Source organism: Musca autumnalis, unplaced genomic scaffold, assembly GCF_047663935.1.
Source record: "Musca autumnalis isolate F117 unplaced genomic scaffold, ASM4766393v1 scaffold_2, whole genome shotgun sequence".
In the NCBI taxonomy this organism is placed as follows: Eukaryota; Metazoa; Arthropoda; class Insecta; order Diptera; family Muscidae; genus Musca; species Musca autumnalis.
In genome coordinates this window covers 97,319,601-97,331,469 of record NW_027411755.1, presented here as the reverse complement: position 1 = coordinate 97,331,469, position 11,869 = coordinate 97,319,601, and the positions used below count along the sequence as shown (strand labels likewise).

The window sequence follows — 11,869 nt, the reverse complement described above, 5'->3', positions numbered from 1 at the left end:
ATTATCATATTTACGATGCAGCGATCGCTTCATGGCAGAAGAAGATAACAAGTAAGTTAATCTCATACTTGTGGTCGAAAGAGTGCATGAACACAGCTATTGTAAATAATAACACATATCGATAACACTTTGATAACGATAAGTGTACATATATTTGTAATCGATTAGTTTGTAAGCATTAGTGTAGAGACATGATTGTGAAATAAATGAGACGGCACACTCAGTTCGTGTGTAGCAGTCAAAGAGATAAGTCGACTATAACTTCAGGTGTGACAAGAACCGCGCAACAACGCAAATTGTGAAATTCAAGCCAACCGACGAACAAAGTGTACTACGCATTAACTGAAAAGAAAATTATACATGGTTTTCTAACTAAAAGTATAAAACAAATTAAATCAAAACTGAGGAACTGATTGAACTGAGGCTAAAATCAAAAGAACGAAAAAACTAAATTAAAGTGCTTCTTGTTTAATAAAAAATTAACAAAAGCCAACAGAAAAGAACGCAAAATTAATTTGAAGTGAATTTGTTCAACGAAAGTCTATTACAATGGATCAGTTAAAAGCCCATTTAAAGCAAATGGGGGTGAGTTTTCCAGAAACATCATCTGCCCAGCAACAACAACAGGCCAACGTGGCAAACAGCGAGCAAGCACAAACAGACATGCAGCAACAAAGTTTGGCGGACGTGCCAAACAGAAAGCAAGCCCAAGCACAGCCACAACAACAACAACAACGGTCGATGAGTACAATGCAAAAAGGCGATACTGTGAATAAAGAAAAAAGTTGGAAAACAGACTACGCGCTTTGCAGTTGGAAAAAGAAGTTGATAGAATGGAAGCGCAAAAAGTTAATAAAAGTTTGATGGCGTTTACAGAATTAGAGGGGGCACTCCCCAAATTTACCGGTGACGATGACCAAGAGGTAACAAAATGGGTCGAGGAATTTGAGCGAGTGACCAATGTTGTGGGCTGTGCTGAAGCCGAAAAATTCATATATGCACGCCGGTTGCTGGATGGCAGTGCAAAAATATTCTTGCGCAGCGCGAAGGCCGAGAATTGGGTGGCCTTGAAAGAAGAGTTGTGTGTGGAATTCCACAAAGAGGTTGGAATCAAAGAAATTCTACGTCAGTTGGGCAACCGTAAGTGGAAAAAGGGCCAAGAAAGTCTACATAGATATGCCCTAGTGATGCAGGAGTTGAGCAAGGGTGCGCCGATTACGCAAGCGGAATTAGTGGAGTTTATAACAGAAGGAATGCAAGACAAATCGATGGCGGCCTTGGTCTTCCTAAACGTAGCCACGGTAGTGGATTTCAAGAAAATGATTCCGAAATACGAAAAAATGGTCGCCGAGAGATCACAACGGCAGGTGAAAGTTACAGCGGTAGAGAAGGTGTTCCCAGAGGTACGCTGTTTTAATTGTCAGGGTATTGGCCATTACTCCAACGTGTGCAAGAAGCCCCAAAGACCAATGCGGGCATGTTTTAAGTGTGGTCGGACTTCAGAATGAATTGCCCACTCCGGGCGGTAGCAGCGGCAGCAGAAGAAGACGAATTGGACTGGAATGTACAGGTAAGAGTAGCTTTGGGTCCAAATCCGTTCAGGTCTAAATTTTGTTTCATCTCTTCTCTGATCGATACCGGTAGCCCATGTAGCTTTATTAATCGGTCGGTCATTAGGTCCCTGTGTCCCGATTATAGGTCAACAGAAGGAACAGTGTCTCAACTACGAGGGTTAAGCGGAGAAAAATTGAAAGTGTACGGGAAAGTAGAAGCAACTGTAGATTTTAATAATAGGATAAGAAAAGTTACTTTTAATATATTAGAAGATAAGGCCCCTTGTACGCTAGTACTGGGAAGAGACTTTATTAAACTATTTTCGATTGTTTTGTGCGTAAAAGGGGGACCGGACCCCAATGAATCATGTACATCCGGCCTGAATTTTATTAATTTACTTTTGAATACAAACCCAAATCATGAATTGAAAAAAGGGTTAATAAAACCAATTAAAACAAAGCAAAAGTTGTGTGATGTTCTTAATAATGTCAACGAGAAGGTGGGTAAGGAAAGAATTGGGAAGGAGGAAAAATTTAATCCCGAGAGGGAAGTGGGTTTACGGGAAAAGGTACAAGGGAAGGGTATGGTGTATGAAGTACAGAAGGAAGAGAGAAAGGTGAGCAAAAACGTAAACAGTTTACAAGTAGTGCGTATGGAAAATGATAAAGAAGGAAAGGTAAATAAAAGTGTGAATGATTTAAAAGAAATATGCGTGAATATTGAGCATAAAGGGATAAAGGAAAATTCGAATGATTTACAAATGGTATGTGCGGATGTTGAGAATGAGGAAGAAGGGTGGGATATTAACCCACAGCTGAGTAGGTATGAAAGAGAAAATATGAGTAAGATAATTAAAGAGAATTATTTTGAAAAAGTGGAAAGAGAACCAAAAGCCTCAGACTTTAGGGCTTCTATCTTAGTGACTTCGGGGAATACAACACATTGTTCGCCAAGACGGCTCTCCTTTGCAGAAAAGCAAGAGGTGGGGAAAATTATAGCAGACCTTTTGGGAAAAGGAATTATACGCCCAAGCAACTCCCCTTATGCATCCCCAATAGTGTTGACAAAAAAGAAAAGTGGGGAAACTAGGATGTGCGTCGATTATAGGGCCTTAAACAAAAACATAGTGCGGGATAATTACCCCCTACCCCTAATTGAGGATTGCTTGGAGTATTTAGGCGGAAAGTCGTGGTTTACTATTATGGATCTAAAGTCAGGTTTCTACCATGTTAGGTTGGATGAAGATTCTATTAAGTATACGTCTTTCGTAGTGCCAAATGGTCAATACGAATTTTTGAGATTGCCATTTGGGTTGAAGAATGGGCCAGCTGTGTTCCAAAGGTTTATTGCGGGAATTTTCCACGACTTTTTGGAAAAGAATGAGATGGTCATCTACATGGATGACATTGTGATAGCTTCGCGAACTTTAAGAGAACATGTGGAACTATTGGGAAGAGTAATGGACCGATTGGCCTCTTATGGACTAAAGTTGAAAATCCAAAAGTGTAAATTTGCGTATACCCAGATTGAATATTTGGGATACAAGGTTTCTCGTAAGGGCATTGAGCCATCAGATGGTCATGTGGAGGCAATAAAAAATTACCCAATGCCGAAAAACATTAGGGAGGTGCAGGCATTTTTGGGATTGTGCTCTTATTTCCGAAAATTTGTGAAGGGATTTTCTTTGATAGCGAAGCCGTTGTATGAATTGACGAAGGATGGGGTCAAATTCCAAATTTCAGACGAATGCAGGGAGGCATTCGAAACATTGAAACAACATTTAACATCTAGTCCAGTGCTGGCGATATATAGCCCAAGTAGAGAAACAGAACTGCACTGTGACGCAAGTGCGTCGGGATTTGGGTCGGTTTTAATGCAGAAGCAAGACGATGGCGTGTTACATCCGGTGGCTTACTTCTCTAAGAGAACCACGGATGCTGAATCGAGGTACCACAGTTTTGAGTTGGAAACATTAGCCATTATTTATTCTCTCAGAAGATTTAGGGCATATTTGGAGGGAATAAAGTTCAAAATATTAACGGACTGCAATTCACTTACTCTGACGTTAGCTAAAAGAAATATTAACAGCCGAATAGCGAGGTGGGCATTGGAGTTAGAAAACTATAGTTATGTTATTGGACACATACCAGGGACAAAGATGGGTCATGTAGATGCACTATCTAGAGTACACCAAGATAATGACAAAGTAGTGGCGACTATAGAGATAGAAGACATAGATTTTCAACTATGTGCAGCCCAGGCGAGGGACAAAGAAATAGCAGAATTGAAAGCGAAATTGGAACAAGGCGAAGTAAACGGATATGACATGGTGAATGGTGTAGTGTACAGGAAACTGAATGAAGGTTTGAGATTTTTCGTTCCCAAAGACATGGAAGTAGAAGTAATTAGAAACATACATGAAAGTGTAGGCCATATGGGGGTTGATAAATGTTACCTAAAAATGAGAGAACACTACTGGTTTCCGAATATGAAGGAAAAGATAGATCAATTTAAAAAGATTTGTATAAAATGCCTTATGTATTCCGCACCCCATCGACCAAATGCGAGGGCATTACACAACATACCAAAAGAACCTAAGCCATTCCACACGATTCATTTGGACCATCTGGGACCCTTGCCATCGTTACAGAATAAAAGAAAGCACATTTTGGTAGTTATTGATGCATTTACGAAGTTTGTTAGGCTGTATCCTGTTTTGACAACAAGTACGAAAGAAGTTAATGCGGCTTTGATGAAATATTTCGATTATTATAGTAGGCCGGTACGGTGCATTACAGATAGGGGAAGTTGTTTCACCTCAAAGGAATTCGAGGATTTTCTCAAGGAGAAAAACATTGACCACGTAAAGGTTGCTGTCCACTCGCCCCAGGCTAATGGTCAGGTCGAGCGGGTGAACAGGACCTTGGTGGGAATGTTGGCTAAACTTAGTGAGCCTGTAGCACATGCCGATTGGGTGAAGCAACTTAGCAAAATAGAGTTTGCATTCAATAATACGGTGAATAGGTCTATAGGGGACACCCCAAGCAGAGTTTTATTTGGAGTGAAACAAAGAGGGGAGATAGTGGATAAATTGTCTGAGTACCTAGAGGAGAACCTTTCGGGCCCGGGGGGGGGGGGGGGGGGGTATCAAGGAGATTAGAGACAAAGCTGAAGTAGCTATTGCGAGGGCGCAAAAATACAGTGAAAAGAGATCGGAAGAGAAGGGCATTAAGGTTAATTCTTTTAAAGCGGGTGACTTCGTGGTGATAAAGAATGTGGACACCACAGTGGGGGTAAATAAAAAATTGATCCCGAAGTTCAAGGGACCCTATGTGGTGCATAAGGTGTTACCACATGATCGGTATGTGGTCAGAGATATAGAGAATTGCCAGATCACTCAAATACCCTATGACGGTGTGATCGAGGCCTGCAATATGCGATTATGGAAAACGGATGACCCCGGTAACGGGACCCAGGGCTGCTCTGCCTAGTAGTGTATATAGTTGTAGTTAATTGTACATAGTAGTAGATTAAGTAGCATAAGTATGTAGTCCCTAGTTTAAGTATACTTTACCTTCATTGATTTAAAACTTAACCCCATGTGACCGGGGCGGTCACAATTATCAGGTTGGCCGAGCTGTGGTCGAAAGAGTGCATGAACACAGCTATTGTAAATAATAACACATATCGATAACACTTTGATAACGATAAATGTACATATATTTGTAATCGACTAGTTTGTAAGCATTAGTGTAGAGACATGATTGTGAAATAAATGAGACGGCACACTCAGTTCGTGTGTAGCAGTCAAAGAGATAAGTCGACTATATACTTTATACATTAAATCTAACGATCTCACACTATACACTAAAATAACATAATTTTCCATTTAACATTATTCTTAAATATATTAATCCTAAAGACCACCATCTGTGGCATTGACATATTCTTAATCATATCCACTTTGCTTTGTTTCGTATATACTCAGAAGAATATAAATTAGAAGCTAAATTTAAAAGTTAGATTTTTTTAAATTAAAAAAAAAAATTGTGAACGCCATTTTCCAATTGACCATATGAGCTCCATATAACCAAAATTCTTGGAAAATTATTGGAAAGAAAGGAGCTTCATATAATCAAACTTCCGTTGTACCTCCTCATCAATAATCTGGCGGATTAATTCAAAGAAGACTATCCGTTCTTTTAAGCTGTAAGCTTCTGGGGAAATCTTATATTCAAATTATACGCTTTCCAAAGGACTAACGTATTAGAATTGGCAAATCATTGAAGTTAGCAACACAATGCAATATTCGATTTATGCGCTAAATGGTAATTTATAAATCTTATGGAAAATAATTACATCATTGAGCCGAAAGATTCCTGGATTTTTTATAATAACCATCAATTTCAACTAGAGATGTAATTTGTATAAGAATTAATTGCAATTATTGAAGTAACGTTTTGTGCAACGCTATTGGAGAATTTGGACATTTATTACCCTAGTATTAAGAAAATTGCAAACCATTACCACATTTAATTTCTTATTGATACTCATTGTTATTAGAATCGACATCTTATTATCATATTTACGATGCAGCGATCGCTTCATGGCAGAAGAAGATAACAAGTAAGTTAATCTCATACTTTATACATTAAATCTAACGATCTCACACTATACACTAAAATAACATAATTTTCCATTTAACATTATTCTTAAATATATTAATCCTAAAGACCACCATCTGTGGCATTGACATATTCTTAATCATATCCACTTTGCTTTGTTTCGTATATACTCAGAAGAATATAAATTGTATTGTTAATAATGAAATCTAACTAAATACCGGTTTAATATTGATGAAACATAAGGAAATCTGGGTAAGCATGACCACGTAATATGTCGACGTCCTTTCGTTCCTACTTTCTTTATCTCCCACTATATAAATTATCTATCTTCTTTAAAATAAGTTATGTAACCGGCAGTCCAAAAAACCCTCCCATTTTCCCTGAGCAAAGCCGGAAATGAGTTAATTGCAATTTGGCGCCCAACGTGGGGCACAGCATCTTTAAACATTGGTCATTTACATCTATACCACACATTTGTACTTATACAGAATGTTGTGCCTCACATTTTCAATCGAATTGCTCTTTTGAATTTTGGAATTGCAATTTTGGCAGTATGTCAACTTTGACCAAATTCAATAAGCAAATCGATAATCCTGATTTTCGTTGATTTGGAACATTGGAATGATGTCTTAAACACATTCTTAGCCAATCAATCAGAATAAAGGAACAGCAAGTTTTGTGCTTTGAGATTTTATAGTTTGGATCTGATTTCAAAATATACTTAAGCATATATATTAACACATCATTTTCAAACACACGCCAGCATGTCGATGAACTGGCGTTCATCTGACACCAGTCTTCAAGTACAATGAATTCCCACAGTAAGACACTTGACTGTAATAATGCCAAGCAGACAAAATAATTAAAATAATAAAATGTAATAAGAAACCGAATAAAACTAAAGAATAAACTAAAGAATAAGAAACGTTAGCTTATGCAAAATGTTTGTTACCTTCTTTGTGGAAATAATGAATTGTTAATTAAGAAATGTTAATCTAAGCAAAATGAAAGTTTTGTAAAATAATTTTTTGGAAATAAAGTTCAGTTCATTAATCAAACTCAAGTAAAACGGTTCTATTTAATTATAAACCGCTTAACTGGCGCCCAACAAAAAAGGAGCCCAAAGGCTCCGAAAAATGTCAAAAAGGACCCCATAGGCTCCAAAGACATCTAAGGACCCCTTACGCCCATCGATAAATAAGAACCCCACAGGCTTCATCAAGGACCTCATAAGCTCCGAAAATCTTTGGCAAGAACCCCATACGCCTATCGATAAATAAGAACCCCACAGGCTTCAAGGACCTCATAAGCTCCGAAAATCTTTGGCAAGAACCAGCATACGCCCATCGGCAATTAAGGACCCCATAGGATCCACTTCAAACAACCAGCAGACCAAGTCGAGGACAGGCTGCCGTGCCGTGTCCACTCCAAAGTACAGAGGGAAATGGAAAAAATGTGGACCTCCACATTGGCTGTGGTGTGAGTATTAAGTGTTAAGGAATTAAAAAAAAATTGAAACTGTTCAAGTGAATTATTTACATACGAAAAATTAAAGAAATAATGAGTTAATTAACTACAGAAAGATAAAAGAATTTTGAAAACGTATAAATTAAATGAGAAAAATTTAATTAATTTTCTAAGAGATATTTAACTATTGAAAATTTTCAAGTGAAGAAAGTTTAAAGAAATAATGAAATAATTAACTATAAAAAGAAAAAATAAATTTGAAAACGAATTTATTTAAGTGGGAACAATTTAATTCATTTAACTATTGAAATTTTTCAAGTGAATTATTTGAATAAGAAAGTGTAAAGAAATATTGAAATAATTACTTATAATTTTTTTTTTTTTTGAAAACATATTAATTAAGTGAGAAAATTTTAATTATTTTTTTAAGAAATAATTAACCATAAATAGAATTTCCCATATTTTTAACCGAACGAGGACGCTCGGTATTTAGGGGGGAGGTATTAACACATCATTTTCAAACACACGCCAGCATGTCGATGAACTGGCGTTCATCTGTAAATTAAATGAGAAAAATTTAATTAATTTTCTAAGAGATATTTAACTATTGAAAATTTTCAAGTGAAGAAAGTTTAAAGAAATAATGAAATAATTAACTATAAAAAGAAAAAATAAATTTGAAAACGAATTTATTTAAGTGGGAACAATTTAATTCATTTAACTATTGAAATTTTTCAAGTGAATTATTTGAATAAGAAAGTGTAAAGAAATATTGAAATAATTACTTATAATTTTTTTTTTTGAAAACATATTAATTAAGTGAGAAAATTTTAATTATTTTTTTAAGAAATAATTAACCATAAAAGAAAAAATAATTTTGAAAACGTATTAATTAAGTGAGAAATATAATCTGAAGAGAAAAATCTTTTGAATCAATCTTAATTCTGAAAACGTATTAACTAAGTGAGAAAAATAACCTGAAGGAAAAAATCTTTTGAAGCAATCTTTTGAAGTATTAACGTTAAATTTTGCGAAGTGAACATAGATTTTTTTTCGTTGAACCCACCATGTCTAATCCGGCCGCAAACTTAATTAGACCCCCGGTTATTAACATTCCTAATACGGAAGAGCAAAACAGACAGTTGCAAGAAACTATTACACGGATCTGCGCCGAACAGTGTCAAATTGTCATTAGGCAATATCTTAGTCCTAGTGCTGACATTTCTGGCACAGATCAAGTAATAGAGGCTAGGTATGGAAATGATCTTTCGGACCTGGACAAGGTCCGGGGCGTAGTCCGAAGTTTAATGGTTTTAGGTTTCATTGTTTCTGATCGCGGAATAAAAACAAACCCAGATAGAGTAGAAGCCATTAACAATTACCCTATTCATAAAACGTTAAAGGACCTAAGATCTTTCCTTGGAATGTCCAACTTTTACAGATGATTTATTCGGGATTATGCTAAGATTGCAAAACCCCTGACAATCCTTCTGCGAGGGGAGAATGGCAGAGCCTCAAAAATTCGCTTCCAGTAAAATTAAAATAACTCTTACTGAGGAAGCAATTGACGCATTTAAAAAATTTAAATAATTTCTTATGTCAGAGGATGTCCTGTTAGCAAATCCGGACTTTAATTAAGAATTTCACTTGACCACTGACGCTTCTAACTACGCCATTGGCGCAGTACTGTCTCAAGATGACCAACCTATTATTTTTTGTCCCGTACACTTTAGAAAGCTGATGAACACTATGCGACTAATGAAAAAGAAATGCTCGCAATTGCTTTGACTTTAAAGGAGCTCCGGAATCACCTGTATGGTTCTTCCAAAATGAAAATTTACACAGACCACTTACCGCTTACATATTCATTAAATAATAAAAATTCGAACTATAAATTGAAAAGATGGAAAGCCTTCCTAGAAGATTATAAATATGAACTTCTGTACAAACCTGGGAAAACTAATGTCGTTGCCGACGCGTTATCCAGGTCCCCAGAAGTTTCACAAGACTGTTCTAAGACAGACACGGACCATTATAACAAAATCTCTAATCAAAATCATATTTCACAAGGGAACTCTATGACTTCCACACAACATAGTGATGAAAGCTCTTCTCACAACTCCATTCAAATTACTGACGTGCCAATAAATGCCTTCAAAAATCAGATTATTTTGTCATCTGAAGGAGAAAGTCCTTCCTACAATTTTGAAATTGTTTTCCCAACAACCCATCGACATATAATAAATGAACCAAATATTACAACGGACAATCTCACTGAACTTTTAAAGAAGTATTTGAATCCATCGGTTACGAATTGTATTAAAACTACAGATAATATTTTTGGACAACTACAGGAAATATTTCGCGATAACATTTCGCAATATAAACTAAAATATTCTAGGACGATAGTAATTGACCTCAAGACAATAGACGAACAAGAAGAAGTAATTATAAATGAACATAACAGAGCACACAGAAATAGCGTCGAAAACAGGACTCAAATTTTGAAAAAATACTACTTTCAGGAAATGCACTCAAAAATCAAAAAAAAATGTCAAGACCTGCAAAATATGTAACGAGCATAAATATGATAGACACCCGAATAAAATTGAATTTGGAGAAATGCCAATACCACAATTTCCAGGAGAAATCGTTCATATTGACATCTATTTAACGGAAAAGAAACCAATACTTTTCGAAATCGATAAATTTTCCGAATACGCCCAAGTAAAGGTACTTAATTCCAGAGCAGCGGTTGACGTTAAAGAACCACTCAGAGAAATTCTTTTGTCTTTCGGTATGCCAAAGATAATTGTCATTGATAACGAGAAATCGTTCAATTCAAATGCGATAATTTTCATGCTTGAAAATCAATATAATGTCAAGGTACTTAAATTCCACCCTATAGTAGTAGTGTAAACGGACAGATTGAAAGATTTCACTCAACCTTGGCAAAAATAATGCATTGTTTTAAAACTGAAAACACTCATAACACATTCTCAGAGCTATTGCATAGATCAGATTATGAGTATAATAATTCAATCCATTCCAAAAATAACATTAGTAATTGACAATATTTTTTGATTTTTTTGATTTCATGACATTTTTTAAATTGACAATGGGAGACGTACAGATATTCGATTACACTAATGCACAAATTGTGACAGTGGACGCTAGAATGACTAAATTACAAACTGGAACCTTTAAATTGAATCACATCATCGATATCGACAAATATCAGTCATTAATTGATAGTATGAAAATGAGGGTAGATAGGAATGTTAGTAGCAGCCATCACCTCCGACCTTTCATTATTTACGAATTGACTGAATTACAGGCCTACTTGGACAGACTAAAACCTAAGACCAAAAGATCCCTGAATTTCATAGGAACGGCATGGAAATGGATCGCGAGAAACCCCGATCATGACGACTTTGAGATACTTAAGAAAAAATCTGACGAACTATTGGCCAATAACGATAGACAGATCGTTGTTAATAAGCTATCTTTGGAAAAAATAAATGAATTAGTTGCAACTACTAACAATATTTTGAAAGTGGAAACTTCAATGAAACGCACAAAAATCAAATGACTCAAACATTTAAAATGAGAATTGATTAAAAACCGAAATTGTAAATGTTCAATACGCCAAACACTGGGCAAAAGTCGGAGTGGTAAACTCATTTATTCTGTCTTCAGATGAAGTGAATATTGTAAAAGACATAATAAATGATGAACTAATTCCGTTCGTGAATGTAGAGCAAGTTTTCGAATTTGCAGAGATAAAGATTGCTTCAAATAAAAATTCGATTGTTTACATTATTAGTATTCCCACTACAGAAAGAACTTCATGTAACAAACTACTCGTATTAATAAAACCAGTCAAATTCGGCAAACTAGTTGACAGAATAAATTTTGAAAATGTAATAATCTGTAACAAAATAATTTTTGGTATCATAAAAAAATTGTAAAACCTATAATGATATCACGATTTGTAAAAGAACAGAATTAGAACAAATTTATAACACCTGCTTGGCAAATTTAATAAAGAGCAAACAGTCTAACTGCAGTGTCGTTGATAATAGAAATATTCCTACAATAGAGGAATTAACACCAGGAGTAATTCTTTTAAATCAATTCAATGGGACAGTTCATGTTAATCAAGAACCTAGAAACCTTTCTGGTACTTATGTGTTAAAATTTCACAACTCCACCACTAAAAT

General features: G+C 35.7%; 1 protein-coding gene across 1 annotated transcript; it reads left to right on the top strand.

The window, feature by feature from the left end:
* The first annotated feature begins 299 nt into the window (after positions 1–299).
* On the top strand, positions 300–2,630 carry LOC141392971 (uncharacterized). The gene is made up of 2 exons (XM_073965938.1): positions 300–1,570; positions 1,645–2,630. Exon 1 carries the CDS (start codon positions 834–836, stop codon positions 1,506–1,508), a length of 675 nt encoding a protein of 224 aa, XP_073822039.1. The 5' UTR covers positions 300–833; the 3' UTR covers positions 1,509–1,570; positions 1,645–2,630.
* The last annotated feature ends 9,239 nt before the right edge of the window (positions 2,631–11,869 follow it).

What these genes read in the sequence shown, in the direction of transcription:
- LOC141392971 (XM_073965938.1), top strand. Translation starts at nt 834, where the DNA reads ATGGAAGCGCAAAAAGTTAATAAAAGTTTGATGGCGTTTACAGAATTA.